The sequence below is a fragment of the Pipistrellus hanaki genome (genome assembly GCF_964339955.1).
Source record: "Pipistrellus hanaki genome assembly, chromosome: 4".
NCBI lineage: Eukaryota > Metazoa > Chordata > Mammalia > Chiroptera > Vespertilionidae > Pipistrellus > Pipistrellus hanaki.
In genome coordinates this window covers 96,378,742-96,397,364 of record NC_140506.1, presented here as the reverse complement: position 1 = coordinate 96,397,364, position 18,623 = coordinate 96,378,742, and the positions used below count along the sequence as shown (strand labels likewise).

Here is an 18,623-nt window from a genome sequence, read left to right as displayed (position 1 = left end):
AACCTCCCCTCTCTGCTCTTCAGCAGGGCTCTCCATTGGCGCCAGCCCCAGTTGCTTCACCATCCCTTGCTGGTTCCTGTTAACCCTGCCTACACCTTTGTAAATAGTTCCTTCATTAACTGTCCTGGATTTCTTTTTGAGATTCCATATGTGTGGTGTGTCCTCTTTAAGACTTTTTAAAATTGATTTCTAGATAGAAAGGGGGAGGGAGGGAGAGAAACATGGAGGGACTGCCTCCTGCATGTCCCCTACTGAGAATCGAACGGCAACCTTTGGGTGCACAGGAGGACACCCACACTGGTGAGGGCGCCATACGTTTAAGGGGGCTTGTGTGGATGTAAGCTGAGGGGTTGAGTGACCTTCCCAAGGTCACTCCCACAAAGAGGAAGTGAGAGGACCCCTGAGAGTACTTCTGACACCGAGAAAGGTGGAGTCTTTTCCAGCCTGGCCGACCTGCCCAGCCCCGTCCTGGAATCCCGTGCTGGCCCAGCCGGCGGAGTCTGTGATCCTTTTGTTGGGATGGGATGGGGATTGTATTCCCCAGGGCGCCCTTCCCGGACAGCCCACAGCTTCAGTAACCAGAGCTGTGTGAGAAGAAAAGCCCAGGCCACCCGGGAGCCACACCCCAAACAGAGGTGAGGTCCGGGTGAGTCAGGCCAAGGAGGGGCCACCTGTCCTGTCCCAAAGGCCTGGCTCCCGGCAGCCCTGCCTCACGGCCTGGCCGCCCAGCCCCCGGCTATCCTTCCTGCTGGCCACACCCAGCAGGTGCCTGTAACTGGGACATCTCCTCCACCCCCCCGGGCCTCAGAGATGTGAGATGGGACAGGGCACTGGGCTGGGCCTTCAGGCTCCCTACTTCCCCCTTCCAACCCCAGAGCCTCTCAGATTCCCAGAGATGGGCTCCGGCCAGGAGGGTGGGGCTGCTCCCGAGACCATTAGGAGTCACGGGCCGGTGCCTGAGCAGTGACAGAGCCCTGGCAGGGAGACACCCTCACCACCTCTGTGCCTCCGTAGACTCCGATGTGCCATGTTCCAGCACCTGCTTCTCCCACTCGTGACCCTCGGTAACCGCGGGAGACAGGATGGCTGCAAGGGGCCTGGTGCTGGCATCGAAGGAGCCGGAGAGCGGGACGCCTGAGCGCTGGCCGGCGGGTCTGGGGTCAGGAGAAGGGGAGGGGGCCATCTGAGGCGGAGGGAGTGGGGTGTCCAGAGGAGAAATTGTGCGGAGGCGGGAGGGGCGAGGCGGCCTGGCGCAGTGGAGAGGGAGCAGAGGTAAGCCAGGGTCGGAGGGCAGGCTGTGAGGGGTCTCCAGCCGCTCCGTCTCCTCTTTCCAGCCATCAGCCCCCTCCCAGGAGCTTCGCAGGATCCAGGTAAGGCCGTGAGCTGGGGAAGTCAGGTGCAAAGGCAGAAGGATGAGGGCTGGCATGGGTGCTGGGGCGGGGAGGGGGTGCTGAGAGGGCAGGGAATTGGGGGAGAGGCAGGTGGGTGGGGTGGAGAAGGAAGCTGAGGACTGGAGTCTCAGCATCTCCCTCTCTTCACCCTCTGACCCCAGTGCGCAGTCCCGCTCAGGAAGAACCTCAGGATCTGGGTGAGGAGGGGCTGAGGGGCTGAGGGGCTGCAGCGCTGAGGGGCTGCGGCCGGCGGCACTGAGGGAAGCGGACAGGGCCGGAAGACTGCCAGTGCCCAGTCCTCTTTGTTCTTTGTTCGGGGCGGCAAACCGGAGTGGAGCGAGGACCGGAACCTTGTCCTGAGTTACCTGGGCCTCCGGGGTGGGGGCCAGGGACGGGATGTGACCTCAGGGTGCCCCCCCCCCCCCCGCAGACTGCGGTCGCCCTGAGTCCTCTGCCCGAATCGTGGGGGGCTCAGACGCACAGCCCGGCAGCTGGCCCTGGCAGGTGAGCCTGCACCACAGCGGGGTCCACATCTGCGGGGGCTCCCTCATCGCCCCGTCCTGGGTCCTCTCCGCCGCTCACTGCTTCGTGGAGTGAGTATGCACCCGGTCCAGCTCCCGCAGCCCGGCCCCGCAGCCCGGCCCCACAGCCCGATCCCGCAGCCCGGCCCCGCAGCCTGGCCCCCCGCAGCCCGGCCCCCGCAGCCCGATCCCGCAGCCTGACCCCCCGCAGCCCGGCCCCGCAGTCCAACCCGCAGCTTGACCCCCCACAGCCCCACCCCGCAGCCTGACCCCCCGCAGCCCGGCCCCGCAGCCCGACCCCCGTGCACAGCTGATTTGCAGACTAGCTACCCGGCGCCCCCCCCCCCCCCCCCGCCACCGCCCGCCCGCCCTGCCCCAGAGCCAGGTGCTGTGCGCGGTGTCGGGGTGTCGGGGTGTCGGGCTCTGAGTGTGTGGATGCTCAATACCCAAGTCAGAATGACATCGCCCCGCGCCCCAACCCATCTCCCTCCGCCTCCGGCGCGGGGTCCTGCTCCCCCCCTTCTCCCAGCCCCGAGCCCCACCCCATGGGGCGGCCTAACCCTCCACCCGGCCTGGCGCAGAAACGGGACCCTGGAGCCGGCGGCCGAGTGGACGGTGCTGCTGGGCGTGCACTCCCAGGACGGGCCCCTGGACACGGCGCAGGCCCGCGCGGTGGCGGCCATCCTGGTGCCGGAGGGATACCGGGGCGTGGACCACGGCGCCGACCTGGCCCTGCTGCGCCTGGCCGCGCCCGCCCGCCCCGGACCCGCCGTGCGCCCCGTCTGCCTGCCCCGCGCCGGGCACCGCTTCGCGCCCGGCGCCGCCTGCTGGGCCACCGGCTGGGGCGACGTGCAGGAGGCGGGTGAGTGAGGGGCGGGGGCGGGGGCCGGCAGGGAGGTCCTCCGAGCGGACCGCGCGGCATCTCCAAAAGCCCGGCCTCCCGGTGCATCCACCGGGCACCGAGGAGGTGGGTGTGGAGGACGGGCCCGCGGGGCGGGGCCTGGAGGCGGGGTTGCAAGGCACCTGTGAGGGCACCAGGTAAGCGGTCCCTCTTTCTTTTATTCAACAGATATATATTTTTTTAAATATATTTTATTGTTTTTTTACAAAGAGGAAGAGAGAGAGATAGAGAGTTAGAAACATCGATGAGAGAATCATCGATCATCTGCCTCCTGCACACCTCCCGCAACCAAGGTACATGCCCTCGACCGGAATCGTACCTGGGACCCTTCAGTCCGCAGGCCGACGCTCTGTCCACTGAGCCAAACCGGTTTCGGCTCAACAGATATTTTTTGAGCACCTCCTTGTGCCTGGCACTGTGGTAGGCGCTAGAAATATGCTAATGAACATAAGCAAAAATCCCTGCCTCCTCCCTTTACATTCTAGTGGGCAGACATAATGCTTTTTTTTTTTTTTTTTTTTTTAGCTAAATAAGCAAACACTTATGTTAGAAGGTAAATCCTCATCTCAAGGAAGTTATCTTTCATGGTAACGAGGCCCCACGATAATTCCCATCTGTGATGAGACCTGTGCAATGCCAAGCCTTTAGAGAGGATACTGGGGAGGAGACGCCACAGCCTCCACTGCAGGGGCCCCATCGGGGCAGGAGGGACAGGATCGGGTGCCTCCGGAGTCTGTGTGGCTGGACCAGGCCATCTGACAATGGGGAGGTCTTGTGAAGTCAGGGTGTACGCTGGCATTTCAGGAAGGTGGGGCGATATGGAGGCCATTCCGGAAACCAGGTGAGGCGTCGTCGGTGGAGAAGACTGTCTCACCTGGAAGACAGAGGTGATAGTGGAGTGGAGTGCAAGAAGTGGCAGCAGAGGCTGCAAAAGCTGGTGGGGCTGGCCTGGATGGCACGGCTGGATGGTTGAGCTCCGACCTATGAACCAGGAGGTCATGGTTCAAATGTAGGTCAGGGTACATACCCGGTTGTGGGCTTGACCCCCAGTAGGGGGCGTGCAGGAGGCAACTGATTAATGACTCTCTCTCTCCCATTACTTTCCTCTCTAAAATAAATAAAAATATATTTAAAAAAAAAAAAAAAAAAAAAAAAAAGCTGGTGGGGCTGGGCCATGCAGGCCTTATGGTCAGACTGAGGGCCAGAGTCCCCCTCCAGCTCCAGGGGTAGCCAGGACAACCCTAAACTTCCCCGGAGGACCCTGAAGTGCACCTCAGCCACCACCTCCTGTCCTGGGATTCTAGACGGGGAGGGAGGGAGCTTGTCCCCTCACTCACCCACTCTGCTGGATCCTGAGACGTTATCTCCATTGAATGTGGGTTCGCCTGAGGAAAGGATGGAGCCCTCAGGGTTAGACAGTGGGATCCATCGGGGTGTCCTTGGTAAGATCAGGGCGGAACTTTAAAAACATTTCTCCAGCAGAACACGTGGCGGGTTGGGGAACAGGTCAGTGAGGCCAGGCCCACGGGTAAGCCTCCTGGACTGGGGAAGTCGCAGTGAAAATGCCAAGAGGCCACAGATGACGGGTGTTCTGGGCTTGAGAACTTACTGAAGGGAAGTGGAGACAGGGTCAAGGATGACACCCTGGCTCCATGCTTGGCAACCTGGTACAGGACCGCATCCAGGGTATGTGGCATCCTTGTTGACAAGGGCACCTTCGCAGGGCTGAACAGCCATGCCAGGGCTCAGATCTTAGCCCTCACATCCATCCTTCGCTGGCTGGGCACGTTGGTGCAGTGTGAAACCATAAGCTCTCACTGGGTGCTTATGGGGTCCCTCTGGAGGTGAGGGCTCGGGAAGAAGGGTGGGGAGGAGCAGGAGAGGATGACTGGCCTTGGATGCGGTGGGCGGAGGTACTGAGCATCTGACGGAGAGGCCCAGGAGGCAGCTGGAGAGGACAAAGCTGAGCCCTGGGGAACAGGGGACTCCACCTCTGCCTCACAGCATTTCTCTCTCGCTCTGCCTGCAGACCCCCTGCCTCTCCCCTGGGTGCTGCAAGAAGTAGAGCTCAGGCTGCTGGGAGAAGCCGCCTGTCAGTGTCTCTACAGCCGGCCCGGCCCCTTCAACCTCACTTTCCAGCTATTGCCAGACATGCTGTGTGCCGGCTACCCAGAGGGCCGCAAGGATACCTGCCAGGTGAGGGCGGTCCCTGCAGCTGCCTGACAAGGCCAGGCAGAGCTGTAGCCAATAGGAGGCAGCCAGGCAGAGCTGTAGCCAATGGGAGGCAGTCAGGTAGAGTTATAGCCAATAGGAGGCAGCCAGGCAGAGCTGTAACCAATAGGAGGCAGTGTGAGGAACGGACAGGTGCCATCTTTCTCATATCTATGAGACTCATCTGCCAAAAGAGGACAAGACGCCAATAGATGGCACTGATGTGAAGATTATAACTAGACAGAACTAACTTGGGGCTCAATGGTGGGCACTGTTATTTATGGCAGCATGAGCAGTGGCTACGTGCCAGACTCTGGAGTGAGTTTAATTTTATTTAGTGTCTACTGTACCGGGTTGACTCACTCCAGAGTCTGGCACATAACCACCACATATTAGCTGTGCAACCTTGGCCAAGTTATTTAAATATCTCTTTATTGATTTCAGAGAAGAAGGGAAAGGGAGAGAGAAACATCAGTGATAAAAGAGAATCATTGATCGGCTGCCTCCTGCACACCCCTCCACTGGGGACCCAATCCAGAAACCCAGGCACGTGCCCTGACCAGGAATCGAACCGTGACTTCCTGGGTCATAGGGAGATGCTCAACCACTGCGACACACCCATTGGGCACCTCAGCCAGGTTACTTAACCTCATGGCCAGACTTTCTCATCTGGAAGACAGAGATGTTAGCGTTCCCTACCTCATAGGGTGGTTAGGATGATTAAATTAATTGCTAAGTGTAAGCACTTAGAATAGTATGTGGTTTTTAATAAGAGCTCAATAACTATTAGCTATTAATATTATTATAACCCCATTTCCAAGCTCTCACTGGGAGCTTGATGGTGCCATTCCAGAGATGAGGATGTAGAAGAACAGAGCATAGCATCTATTAGCATATACTCAATCAATAGTTACCTTTAAAAATGAATTAATCCTTTACAGAAAAGAATTTTCCAGATCACCTTCTGAAGGCCAACATATAGTATAACTATTTTCCCCACAAACCTTGCTCAGATCACACACATTTTTAGGGCACTCAGCCTGGGTGGTGGCAATGGGGATTCAAGCTAGCTGATCTTCAGAGTTCCTTCCAATTATGAAGTTCTGTGATGGTGATGGAAATACTCCATATCTGCACTGTCCAGGGTAGTAGTCACTAGCCACATTGCCTACTGAACATTTGAAAAACATCTGTAATATGCTTAGTGTAACTGAGGAATTAATTCTTTAACTTTATTTTTAATACATTTTTGATTTGGGAGAGGGATAGAAACATCAATGATGAGAAAGAATAATAGATTGGCGGCCCTCACTTGAGCTTGTAACCCAGGCCTGTGCCCTGACCTTCTGGTTCATAGGTCAGCACTCAACCACTGAGCCACATAGGCCAAGTTTAATTCTATTTAGTGTCTGCTATACTGGACAGCACAGTTCTAGAGGGTTCTGAGCTTTCTTTGTGACCCTGTTCAGGTCACATGGATACCTGACCTGGACTGTAGAGATGTCATAGGGACAATTCCTCTAAGCATGAAATAGCCCTCAACCCGTTTTAGTGTCTGTTCATTGTAGTTCTCCCCCCTGTCTCTCTGCTGCTTTTACATTTCCTATTTTTAACAGCCTCCTAAATGCTGGCACCTCTGACTCACTTTAACAATTGGGTGATCTTAGAAACCCAAAGCAGCATTTATTTGAGCTATTCATTGAACAAGAATCATTTGGCTCTGAGTGTCTCCCTGAAGGCCTGAAGGTCCCTCTGGCACGGGCTTTGATGAATTCGTTTGTCACTCATCTTGGCTGTTCCTCATCAGCCTTTCTGCTTTACAAATCCTTCTCTTTTTTTCCCAAGCCAAACTGTACCCAGTTTTATTAAAGACTAATAGCCCATTACGCGATATCGCGTGCAGTAGGCCGCCCGCCACTTCCTCGGGAGCCGGTGGGAACCAGTGTGCCACAGGAGCGAGCCTGGTGCCGGGAGGGAGCCACGATGCTTCCCCGGGAACCGGGCCCACCATCTCCTCTCTGGGCGGTGGCTCCCGGTCCCCCAGAGGCCCCCTGAAGCCGGGGTGTCACCGTCAGGCCGCTCCCGCTGCCCACTCTCAGCAGCAGCACCCCCAGGACTGGGGGACTCCCTCGAGGCTAAGAGGACTGGGCACTGCCATCTTGTGGCTATGGGTGCTGCCATCTTTGTGATGGAGTGATGGTTAATTTGCATATTACCCTTTTATTAGATAGGATACTTTTCATAAACAATCATGGTATTTCAGGCAGGACATGGGCAGACAATCATTAACAGTATACAACAACTTTCCAACTCCCTTCTTCAGTGAACTGTCAACATCAGAAAGCCACTGTAAGACCCAATGAAGTCTTCATCTGATGCTCTCAACAGGGAAAGTTAGCGTGAGCGCTGACATTTCACGTTGAGCATGTCGTTTTACAACTTTTCACAAGCCGACCCTGACCCTCAGGAATTGAAATGAAATATCAATCGGTGGATCCACAATCTAAAAAGGAACTGCTAAAGAGATAATAATAATAATAATAATAATAAATAAAATAAAAAGGAACTGCTGCTCTTGTGAGGGATGCCATCTCCGTGGTGACACTGGAAAGTCCAGATCACCAACACACTGGAAACCAATTTTGGGGGGTCAGGTCCCATAAGGTCTCTGGGCTTAGGACAGCCGAAGTCTATGCTTAAAGTGGAGAGGGAGGAAAGGACAAAAACAAATATTAGTTTTCCACACCACAGGCGTTTGTGCCAAGATGGCTAACTGTGTCAACATCAAGAGATCCCTCCTCCCGGGGACCAAGAGGAGGTTTCTCAAAACTAGAAGGGAAAGGTGTCCACAGCCCCCCGCCCCGTGTCAGTCCAGCTTTGGAGACATTCTATTAGTACTATATGTCCTTCCCCAAAAAATAACAATGACGTGTTCTGTGTGCTAACAGCATAGCTTAAAAAAAAGGTAAAACAAAATTCTACTTTTTAAAAAATATATATTTTATTGATATTTTACAGAGAGGAAGAGAGAGAGATAGAGAGTTAGAAACATTGATGAGAGAGAATCATCGATCAGCTGCCTCTTGCACAACCCCTACTGGGGATGTGCCCGCAACCAAGGTACATGCCCTTGACCGGAATCGAACCCGGGACTTTTCAGTCCGCAGGCTGATGCTCTATACACTGAGCCAAACTGGTTTCGGCATAATTCTACTTTTTTTTTTTTTTAATAAAACTTGATAAAAAATAGTATTTCAAACTGTCCAATCACCAGAAACACACAGTTACCAAAAATACACACACTTCACTCCGCATCTCCAGCACCTTCAGCTTTCTGCCTCGTCTGTTTTGACGTCTCCATTTTCTGCAGGGTTATTATTATTATTATTATGATTCCCATCTTTGCCAGCATCAGCTTTCCCTTTCGCTACCTTTGCTACCTTCTCTCCCTCCTTTGCGGGGGCCTCTTAGGCTTGGGCTCTGGCTCTGGAGAAGCAGGTTGAGCTGACAACCTGGCGGATCTTCTCTGTGGCTCGTCCTTCACCTTGGCTTTATCTCCTTCAGCATCCCCTTCAGCCTTCCTCTTGGGCGTGATGGCGACAGTGGCGGGGCGTCGGAGCGGGATGCAGGGATGCAGCAATGGCTGGGCCTTGCTGGTCCGGGGGTCGATCTCGTCTCTACCTCCAAGTCTTTCTTCTGCTTAGAGTCGTAGGGAATACAGAAGCTGACTCAGCCAAGGCAGCCTCCTAGGAGAAGGTGGCTGTTTGCTGGTCCAACAGGAGTGTAAAACCTTTGGAAGGTGGCCCAGGATAAGCTGGCGGGTCCCTGGGCTGGTCCCCTGACATGGAGACCTCTCTCATCAGGGAGACTCGGGGGGACCCCTGGTCTGTGAGGAAGGAGGACGGTGGTTTCTGGCGGGAATCACCAGCTTTGGCTTTGGCTGTGGAAGAAGGAACCGCCCTGGAGTCTACACTGCGGTGGCTCCCTACGAGGCATGGATCCGGGAGAAGGTGATGGGCTCCGAACCTGGGCCTGTCTTTCCCGCCCAGCCCCAGGGGCCCCAGCCAGGCCCCCCGGAGCCCGTGGATGAGAACTGCACCATCGCCCTGCCAGGTGAGGGGGAGGACCCCTGGGTGTCCACTGGACATGGGAGATTGAGTTGGGTGGGCAGTGCTGGGGTCCAGGAGGCCCCCTGACCCAGGCCTCTCACCCCTCAGAGTGTGGGCAGGCCCCGAGGCCAGGGGCCTGGCCCTGGGAGGCTCAGGTGATAGTGCCGGGATACAGGCCCTGCCACGGGGCGCTGGTGTCTGAAAGCTGGGTCTTGGCACCTGCCAGCTGCTTTCTGGAGTGAGTACAACCCCCGTCTCAGCCAGATTCCTGCCCACCCCACATCGGCTTGGGTCCTAGTGGGGGGTGGCGGGGAACCTCAGTCTGGAGTGCGGGAGGGGAGTTCCCCTGGGGAGGTGCAGGATCCAACTCACAAAGTGGGTCCTGGTCTACAGGAGCGAGGAGAGGGGTTAGTCTCAGTCCGGCCCGGGTTATGGAGTCTGAGTGCCCAGTGCCCGGGCGGGGGATACACCATCCCCGCCTGGAAACGGAGCCTAGCGCAGGGGTGAGGTTCCGCGCCGTGTGCGGAGCCCGGCCCACGCCCCGGTCTCCCGCCCGCAGCCCCGGCGGCGCAGACCGCCCGCCCCGCGACCTGCACGGCTGGCGCGTGCTGCTGCCCTCGCGGCCGCGCGCCGAGCAGGTGGCGCGCCTCGTGCCGCACGGGAACGCTTCCTGGGACGACGCAGCCGACCTGGCGCTGCTGCAGCTGCGCGCGCCCGTGAACCTGAGCGCCGCGCCGCGGCCGGTGTGCCTGCCTCACCCCGAGCACTACTTCCTGCCCGGCAGCCGCTGCCGCCTGGCGCGCTGGGGCCGCGGCGGTGAGCAGGGGCGCACGGCGGGCTGGCGCGGGGCCCCGCGGCGCTGCGCGCGCACTCCCGCCCTTTTCCCTCCCAGGGCCCGCGCCCGGCCCCAACGTGCTGCTGGAGGCCGAGCTGCTGAGCGGCTGGTGGTGTCACTGCCTGTACGGCCGCCAGGGGGCGACAGTGCCGCCGCCGGGAGACCCGCCGCACGCGCTCTGCCCCGCCTACCAGGAGGAGGAGGAGGCCGACCGCTGCTGGGTGCGCGGCGGGGGCGGGGCCTCGTATCGGCGGGGCGGGGAGGGCGGGGCCTGAGGAAGGCTGGGCGGGCCTGAGCGCTCCGGGACGGGTTGGGCGGGGCCAGGCGTGCTGGGGGCGGGGCCTGGCCCTGGAGGACCGTGGGGGCGTCCTGAGGCAGCTCTGGGCTCCGTCGGGCTTTCCCGCTACCCCTGGACTTAAAGGGATGATTGACTACAGATTATTAATGGAAGCTGTCCTGGAGGAAAGCCCTTTGCTGTCCTCTCATGGACTCTCTGGTGCACACACGCACGCGCGCTCGCGCACACACACACACACACTCGCGCGCGCGCGCGCAGAGGGGGTAACTCACTCTCTTGCTGCAGAACGACTCCAGCTGGAGCCTTTTGTGCCGGGAGGAGGGGACCTGGTTCCTGGCTGGAATCAGAGACTCCTCCGGCGGCTGCCTGCGTCCCAGAGCCTTCTACCCTCTTCAGACCCACGGCCCGTGGATCAGCCATGTGACTCGGGGAGCCTACCTGGAGGACCAGCTGGCCTGGGACTGGGGCCCCGAGGGGGAGGAGACGGAGACACAGACTTGTCCGTCCCACACGGAAAGCGGTGGTGAGGAAGGAGGCCTTGGGCTTGGTCCTGGGGGTGCTTGGACCCTGGCGGAGGCTTCAGGGGTCCGCTGTGAGACCCCCACTGAGGCGGCCACCTCCTCTCCCTAGCCTGCGGCCTGCGGCCAGAGCCGGCTCCCACAGGGCTCCTGTGGCCGTGGCTGGCTGAGGTGCACGTGGCTGGTGATCGAGTCTGCACGGGGGTCCTCGTGGCGCCAGGCTGGGTCCTGGCAGCCACTCACTGTGTCCTCAGGTGGGTCTCACCCATCTCCTGGGCAACGGGAAAACTGGGAGACGGGCCCGGGATTCTTGCCATTGTGGGATACCCCCCGTTAGGGCTCTTAGAGCACAGGGGAACCTCTGTGAAGGGCTTTGAGGCAGAGGGAGATGTGGAGGGAGCAATAATAAAGGAGACAGTGGGATAACTTTGGGGATTCGTCCCACCCCCTCCCCTGGGCTGGGGAAGGCCTTACCATCAGGGGGATGCCGGTTGAGGATGGGCAGGAGGTAACCATGGGCCTGTTCCCACAGGCCAGGCTCCACAACCGTGCCTTACATCGAAGTGTACCTGGGCCGGACCGGGGCCAGCCCCCTCCCACAGGGCCACCAGGTGTCCCGGGCGGTCGTCAGCATCCGCCTGCCCCGGCACCTGGGCCTCCGGCCCCCTCTGGCCCTCCTGGAGCTGAGCTCCCGGGTGGAGCCCTCCCCATCAGCCTTGTCCGTCTGCCTGCACCCCGGGGGCATCCCCCTGGGAAGCAGCTGCTGGGTGCTGGGCTGGAAGAACCCCCAGGACCGAGGTGAGAGCCCTGGGTGCCGGGGGTGAGACGTGACCAGAGGCCAGCATCCCTGGGACAACCTCCTCTCCTCTCTCTAGTCCCTGTGGCTGCTGCCGTCTCCATCTTGACGCCACGGCTCTGCCACTGCCTCTATGACGGCATTCTGCCCCCCGGGACGCTCTGTGTCCTGTACGCAGAGGGGCAGGAAGACAGGTGTGAGGTACAGGGGCCTGGGTGTCCTGCCCCAGGGAGGGGGAGGCAGTGCTGGGCAGCTGGGCCCCGGAGAGAGGCTCTGCGGGTTAGAACTCTTGGGTTCGGGGTCTGAAATGGGTGGAAGCGGTGTCTCCTGGTTGGACCTTGGAGAGCGACCAGGGCTCTGGGTGCCTGAGGATGGAGACCAGCGGGACTTTGGGCTGGTCGCTAGGAGAAGGGGCAGGGACTGGGAGGAAGGGTAGGAGACCTTTGGGCCTGGCCTTTCCTCCGCAGGTGACCTCCGCGCCTCCGCTCCTGTGCCAGAGCGAGGGCGGCCCCTGGGTCCTCGTGGGCATGGCTGTCCGAGGGAGCCGGGAGCTGTTTGCTGCCGTCGGCCCCGAAGAGGCCTGGATCTCCCAGATAGTGGGAGAGGCTCATTTCCTGCCCTCCAGTGGCTCCCCCTATTGGCCCCCTGAAGGCAGCTACCTCTGTCCTCCGGACATGGCTGGGGCCTCAGGCTCCCCTCCTGCTGCTCTGTTCCTGCTGCTTCTGACCCCCCTGATTCAGGACTGAGGGGTCTGGCTCCCGGACCACCTCCCCTCCTCCTTCCCCACCCCCTCCAGCCCTCTGCTTCCTTCCCAGTGGGGTTGGAATGTGACTTAACCGGCTTTCGATCCCTTTGCCAGAACCTCCAGAGCTCCCCACCCACCTAGACTGCAATGGCTTCAGAGGACTGGGCCTCAGTGCCTGGATACTTTGCGCCCTGGAATCCTGGGGGCAGCATGAGCCGGCAATAAAGGTGTAAATAAAGACACGTGGCCCGTGGCATTGCTGAGGGCAGGCTGGGGGGATAGAGGGAAGCCCAAGGGGTAGGGCCCCTCCCTCCTGGCTCCGTGAGTCAGGCCTTGGGCTCCCAGGAAATGTGTCCCTGATAACGTGGCAGCTGTCCCTCATTCCTGCAGCAGGGCGGGGGAGGCCGGGCAGCCAGCTGGGTGTGTGTCACCTCCCCAGTGGAATCGGCATCCCAGCACCTGCTGGACACCTCAGCCCAGCTCTGGCCCTGCTGCCCCGCCCCCCGCAGTCAGGAGGACTGGGATGAGGGTCACAGAAGGAAGGGTCCAGGGCTCTGGGAATCCAGGGTGTGCTCACACTATCCTGTACCCACAGAGGGCCACCCCCATCTACACACCCTGATGAATGATGTCCCAAAGTAGTCACCTCAGTGTCCCCAGCACCCATATGACTTCTGTGCCCTACGAGGGTCCACAACTGTCACCTCCTGCCCAGTGCCCTGGGGCTTGAGGCCCATCACCATCCTGTATATTCATCCCTCACCTCGCCCAGCACTTCTCGGTCCACCTCCCTGCATTAGTTCAGGCACGTTCCTTGCTGACTACTAAGTCATGGCACAGCTCGGGTCAGGGATAAGCCCACGAAGTATGTAGTGGGGACACAGACAGACACCCCTAGCTGAAGATCAGGAAAGGGCCAGAGAGGTGACGTCTGAGCACAGGAAAAGAGCAGATGGGGACCTGGGGCAGGGGAGGGCTTGCGGCGGAAGCCAGAGATGGAGGAAGCAGTGGGGTCACTCCGGGCTGGATCAGATCCCTGGTTGAGCAGGCAGAGGATGGCGGAGGGCACATCTACAGGGCAGCCGGAAGTTCCCCTTGGGAGTCGGAGGAGGTGGGCAGAGGTCCTTCAGCTGCCAGGTCCCAAGTAAATATCCCCTTGAATCTCCATAGGAACGTACATCCCACTTGCTCCCCATACTCAGTCACCCGTATGCCATTCCCCACGAGCATTTTTTAAAATATATTTTTACTGATTTCAGAGAGGAAGAGAGAGATAGAAATATCAATGATGAGAGAATCATCGATCGGCTGCCTCCTACAAGCCCCACACGGGATTGAGCCCACAACCCAGGCATGTGCCCTTGGCTGGAATCAAACCTGGGACCCTTCAGTGCACAGGGTGACACTCTAGCAGCTTTTCCATACCCTCAGTTCTGAGGGCACTTCCTTCAGGAGTCCCTGGTGCCAGCCTATCTCAGCTCCTGGAAACACTTCCCAGGTCCCCCATTCTCCCTTCTTTCTCACAGTTGCTGGTTTGAAATTATTCTGTAATTGCTTGTGATTATTTGTGTCAGAGGGAGTTCAGGGAAGGCAGGCATGGTGTCTGTTTTGTCTCCTGGCCTGGAACAGAGTAGGCACTCGGTAAATATTTGTGAGATGATTGGCACTGCCAGACACGCTCACCGCACACTGATGCGGCTGCGGCTCTTTGGAAGGGCCTGAACCGGCCCAGCCTGGGCGAACCAGGCTCTCAGGCTCAGATCGGGGGCCTAAGACGGGAAGCCGGTAGGAGCGCCTCTGGCCCCGGGAGAACACGGCTGAGCCAAGCCCTGGGAGGCATAACTGGTTTGGGAGACCTGAAAGCCCTGGGCCACAGCGCTGTGGCCCCCGGGGAGCTGGGCCACTGGACATTCCATTGCAGCCTGCCCGGGGCTGTTGTCCGGGGTCAGCCCAGCGCCGGCCCGGCAGGCACACACTCACCTGGGGCTGCGGGGCCTGGGGACGGCGGCGCGGAAGCTGGCCGCCCGGCCGGGAGGGCGGGGCGGAGGGCGGGGCGCGCAGGTAGGTGCTTTTCTCCCCGAGCCGCCACCTGAGGCTTTCTGCGGCCGGCAGTGCGGAGACGTGTCCGCTGAGGGCTGTGCCGTCCCCTTTGTGCCTGCTCCCGCCGGGAAGCCAGCCCGCGAAACCTGCCCCGCTCCTGCCGCGCGGGCCGGCATCCTCCCTCTGGGCCGCTCCGGGATCTTGCCGTCGGAACCAGCCCTAGGTCCCTTCGCTTGGTGTCTGCGTCTCCCCAGGGCCCTCACCTGGGTCATGGCCCAGAGGGCAGGCCTGGGGCCTAGGCGGCTGGAGGCCGCTGCCATTCTGCTTTTGCTTGGACTGGTCCGGCCCGGGCTGGGTGAGTTGTACGGGCAGGGGGCATGGGGAGGGGTTCTCCTGGGCTCAAGGACCCCCGCACCCTAGCTCTGGGCTTCTCCCCCGCTCCGGCTGGGGCTTCCTGGGGGGATGGGCAGCTCTCCTGAGAAGTGGCAGGTGCTAAGAGGTCTGGGAACCCGGGTCTTTCCAGCTTATCCCTCCCTCCTTCTCTTGCCTTCCAGGAGCTGAGGGGCCGGGGCGAAGGTGAGGCTTGGGGGGAGAGGGGGCGGGGGGAGACACAGACTGAGATTCCCTGGCGTGTTTGATGAGTGCCTGACCTCTCCCCCACCGCAATGTCTTAGGTCCCACAATAGCTCTGTGAGAGGGGATTGTAGCCCGGGTCCTCCGGATAAGAAGCCCAGGTGCAGAGAAGTGCTTTGCCCAAAGGCACACAGCCAGTGCGTGGCACAGCCAGTCAGAGCTGGAATTTAAATTCCTACGTGGACTGCTTCCAGGGAAACAAACCAAAGGTCTCCTCCGTCTGTCTAAGGCGGTCAGCAGACTGAGTCCTGGCTTCACCACTCGCTGAGCTGGGCTTACTGCTCACCTCGCAAATGAGGCCGACTGCGTTCATCTCCTGGGGCTGTGTGAGGAGTCCTGAAGAGACAGGCAGCGAAAGCCCCCTCAGGCCTCACGTTCTGTAGGATTGTCATTATTCTGAGAGGAGGAGCCTGGCTGGGCAGTTTCCTCTGCTCCTGGAAGGTGACTTTGAGAAGGGCAGTTGTTCCAAACTGCCAGCCTCAGGGGGCAGGGCAGCCTCCCGCTGTGGGAGCCCAGCTGCTCTGTTCCTTTGTTCAGTGTCCGCACCCACAGCTCCGTCTCTGCGCCCAGCCCCGCGCAGGGCATGGTGATCTGGGGCGCTGCTGGGTCCCAGCAGTGGGGAGTGCCGGGTGGCGGTGAGGCACAGGGAGCAGGGTGACTGGGCAGTATCAGGGAAGCACAGCCTGGGAGCTCTGGTGCACCGCCTGACTCAGGCACAGGGCAGGGCTGGCCAAGGAGGGGCTGCCATAGGCAAATGGAAATTCGCCTAGCAAAGTAGGGCTAAGGAAAGGAATTCTAGGTAGTGACCTTGATGAGCCAAGATCCAGAGGTGAATAAGTGCTGGACCCCATGTCTATGACAGGAAGCGTCCCGATGGTTGGCACTGTCATGGGAGGGCTGGGATGTATCTTAAGGGCAGTGAAACCAGGGAAGGATTTAAGATGGTGTCACCTGGCCAGATTTCTCCTTTATAAAGGTCTTCAGACTTATAAAGGTGGATTGGATAGGAGGCAGAAAGTCCTGGAAGGAAGGAGGGAAGGAAGGAGAAAAGGAAGGAAGGAAGGAAAAAACGGAGGGAGGGAGGAAGAAAGCTTTAAGAGAACTGAATGAGGGAATGGGTCAAGGTGGCAAAACTGACCTTGCCTGGTAAGCAGTGGGATGGGGACAGAGGGGTGGCCAGCTTCTGTGAACTTATTTCCCAGGCTCCAAACCAGATCTCCTGGGCCTTATTGGGAGTGTAGGGCTAAGAACAAGGTATGGGGGCCCCAGAAGGGCCTGACCCCCTCCCCTTCCTCCCTCCCTGGGCAGCCTCTTGCGGTGTGGCCTCCCAAGCACGCATCACAGGTGGTAGCAGTGCAAACCCTGGCCAGTGGCCCTGGCAGGTCAGCATCCTCTATGATGGCAATCACGTGTGTGGCGGTTCTCTCGTGTCTGAGCAGTGGGTTCTGTCGGCTGCCCACTGCTTTCCAAGGTACCAACTGGGTTGGGGGCAAGGTGGGGATGCCAAAAGTAGGCTGGAGGTCAAAATTCAGGGATCAATTTAGATAAGAGGTTGGGGTTCTTGGATTGGGTCTAGGGCAGTGGTCGGCAAACTCATTAGTCAACAGAGCCAGATATCAATAGTACAATGATTGAAATTTGTTTTGAGAGCCAAATTTTTTAAACTTAAACTTCTTCAAAATAGACTCACCCAGGCCATGGTATTTTGTGGAAGAGCCACACTCAAGGGGCCAGAGCCCCATGTGGCTCTCGAGCCGTAGTTTGCCAACCATGGGTCTAGGGTTATCAATGAAGTCTGAAAGGTAAGTCAGGAATGAAGGTCAGAGGTCACAAATCACAGGATAAAACTAGGGCACAGTTTGTGATGTAAAAAGTCCTTTGCTGGGATCAGAATCTGGGGTTGGATGCCACAGGGACCAAGGAGCCAGGTCTCCTGGGTCCCAGCCTTTGTCCTCCCTGCATGCAGGGAGCACCACAAGGAAGACTACGATGTAAAGCTAGGGGCCCACCAGCTGGACTCCTACACCCCTGCGGCCGAGGTTCGCTCGGTGGCCCAGGTCATTTCCCACCCCAGTTACCACCACGAGGGCTCCCAGGGGGACATCGCACTCGTCCGTCTCAGCAACCCCATCACCTTCTCCCGCTACATCCGGCCCATCTGCCTCCCTGCAGCCAATGCCTCCTTCCCCAATGGCCTCCAATGCACTGTCACTGGATGGGGCCACGTGGCCCCCTCAGGTGAGGTGGGCACTGATGCCTAGGGGCTTGGAGGGAGCCTGACTCCGGGCAGGAGGCCCTGGCTAAGCACCTTTTGCCCCCACAGTGAGCCTCCAGGCCCCCAAGATACTCCAGCAACTTGAGGTGCCACTGATCAGCCGTGAGACGTGTAACTGCTTGTACAACATCAACGCCAAGCCTAACGAGCCCCACTCTATCCAGCAGGACATGGTGTGTGCTGGCTATGTGGAGGGGGGCAAGGATGCCTGCCAGGTAAATGAAGGGGTCCAGTGGAACCAAGGAATCTTGGGAAATGAGGGCTGGCATGGGTGACTGGAGGTCTGGAGCCTGGGCCTGACAGCTGTTGTATGGCTTTTCTCCTCAGGGTGACTCTGGGGGCCCACTCTCCTGCCCTGTTGAGGGCCTCTGGTACCTGGCAGGCATTGTGAGCTGGGGTGATGCCTGTGGGGCCCCCAACAGGCCTGGTGTGTACACTCTGACCTCCAGCTACGCCTCCTGGATTCACCACCATGTAGCGGAGCTCCAGCCTCAGGTGGTGTCCCACCTCCGGGAGTCCCAGCCCGACATCCACCTCTGCAGCAACCACGCGGCCGCCTTCAACTCTGCTCCAGGCCAGGGTTTGCTGGGGCTTATCCTTTTGCTATCACCAGCCCTGACCCTGGGCCTCCTCTAGCCATGGTGGGAGCACTGAGCTACTCGCCCTGGAGGTTGACCCCGTTTCTGGAACTGTCCTATTGTACACAAGGACAGACGCCTGTTCTCAGGAATGGACCTGGCCCCTCCTTGACAGTTTGCCTGAGGCTTTACTCACTCCTTCCTCCCAGGACCCTGTGGGAGCTCAGGGAACCATCTTGACCTTTGAGCCCAGACTCCTGGGTTTGTTCTTTGGTACTGTAGCCCAGAGCCAGGAATTTAACTGCCTGTGGTACTGGCTAGAACCTCTGGCCACCTCCTGCCCACAAGCCTATGGTTGGGCTCCTATGGAGCTCCCGAGGAGCCTTAGCTAAGATGGGCCCTGGCTCTGACGTCTGTGGAAGACTGGGCAGCTGCCGGCTGACTGCTGCTGAAGGGCTGGCTCCCGTGCCCGACATGCTCTGCCTGATGAGCCCCATCCCTGTGCCCTCCTGCTGTCTTCTGGGCTGGAGCTGCCTCTGAGCAGCATGTTTCCAAGGACAGAAAAGGCCCCAATCTTGCCCCAGTGGCTGCCAAGCCCCCACTGCCCTGATTCCTGGACTCCGGAGGACTGAGCCCCCACCGGAACCGGGCCTGAGCTTGGATCTGGGGTAGAGGGTTGAAGGAGCAAGAAGGAATAAAATGTTTTGAGCATAACTGGCTGTGTGTGTGACATGCCGTGAATAACATCAGCTCTTGGCTTCTTCCTCCCGCC

General features: G+C 59.2%; 2 protein-coding genes and 1 pseudogene across 3 annotated transcripts; 2 read left to right on the top strand and 1 right to left on the bottom strand.

Moving 5' to 3' along the window:
* Positions 1-1,027: 1,027 nt before the first annotated feature.
* On the top strand, positions 1,028-12,787 carry PRSS36 (serine protease 36; the record flags this gene model as incomplete). The annotated part of the gene is made up of 15 exons (XM_084883110.1): positions 1,028-1,064; positions 1,335-1,370; positions 1,553-1,588; positions 1,822-1,984; positions 2,494-2,774; positions 4,843-5,009; positions 8,888-9,137; positions 9,242-9,371; positions 9,693-9,949; positions 10,026-10,189; positions 10,552-10,789; positions 10,897-11,038; positions 11,317-11,582; positions 11,660-11,781; positions 12,048-12,787. 15 exons carry the CDS (start codon positions 1,028-1,030, stop codon positions 12,324-12,326), a joined length of 2,568 nt encoding a protein of 855 aa, XP_084739236.1. The 3' UTR covers positions 12,327-12,787.
* Positions 8,329-8,869, bottom strand: LOC311621056 (non-histone chromosomal protein HMG-17-like; annotated as a pseudogene). The gene is made up of 2 exons: positions 8,815-8,869; positions 8,329-8,720 (listed from the first exon to the last, which is right to left on the bottom strand). The product of its transcript is annotated as a non-histone chromosomal protein HMG-17-like (transcript).
* A 998-nt stretch (positions 12,788-13,785) lies between the features above and the next one.
* On the top strand, positions 13,786-18,563 carry PRSS8 (serine protease 8). The gene is made up of 5 exons (XM_084883119.1): positions 13,786-14,720; positions 16,307-16,469; positions 16,965-17,236; positions 17,322-17,488; positions 17,601-18,563. Exons 1-5 carry the CDS (start codon positions 14,636-14,638, stop codon positions 17,907-17,909), a joined length of 996 nt encoding a protein of 331 aa, XP_084739245.1. The 5' UTR covers positions 13,786-14,635; the 3' UTR covers positions 17,910-18,563.
* The last annotated feature ends 60 nt before the right edge of the window (positions 18,564-18,623 follow it).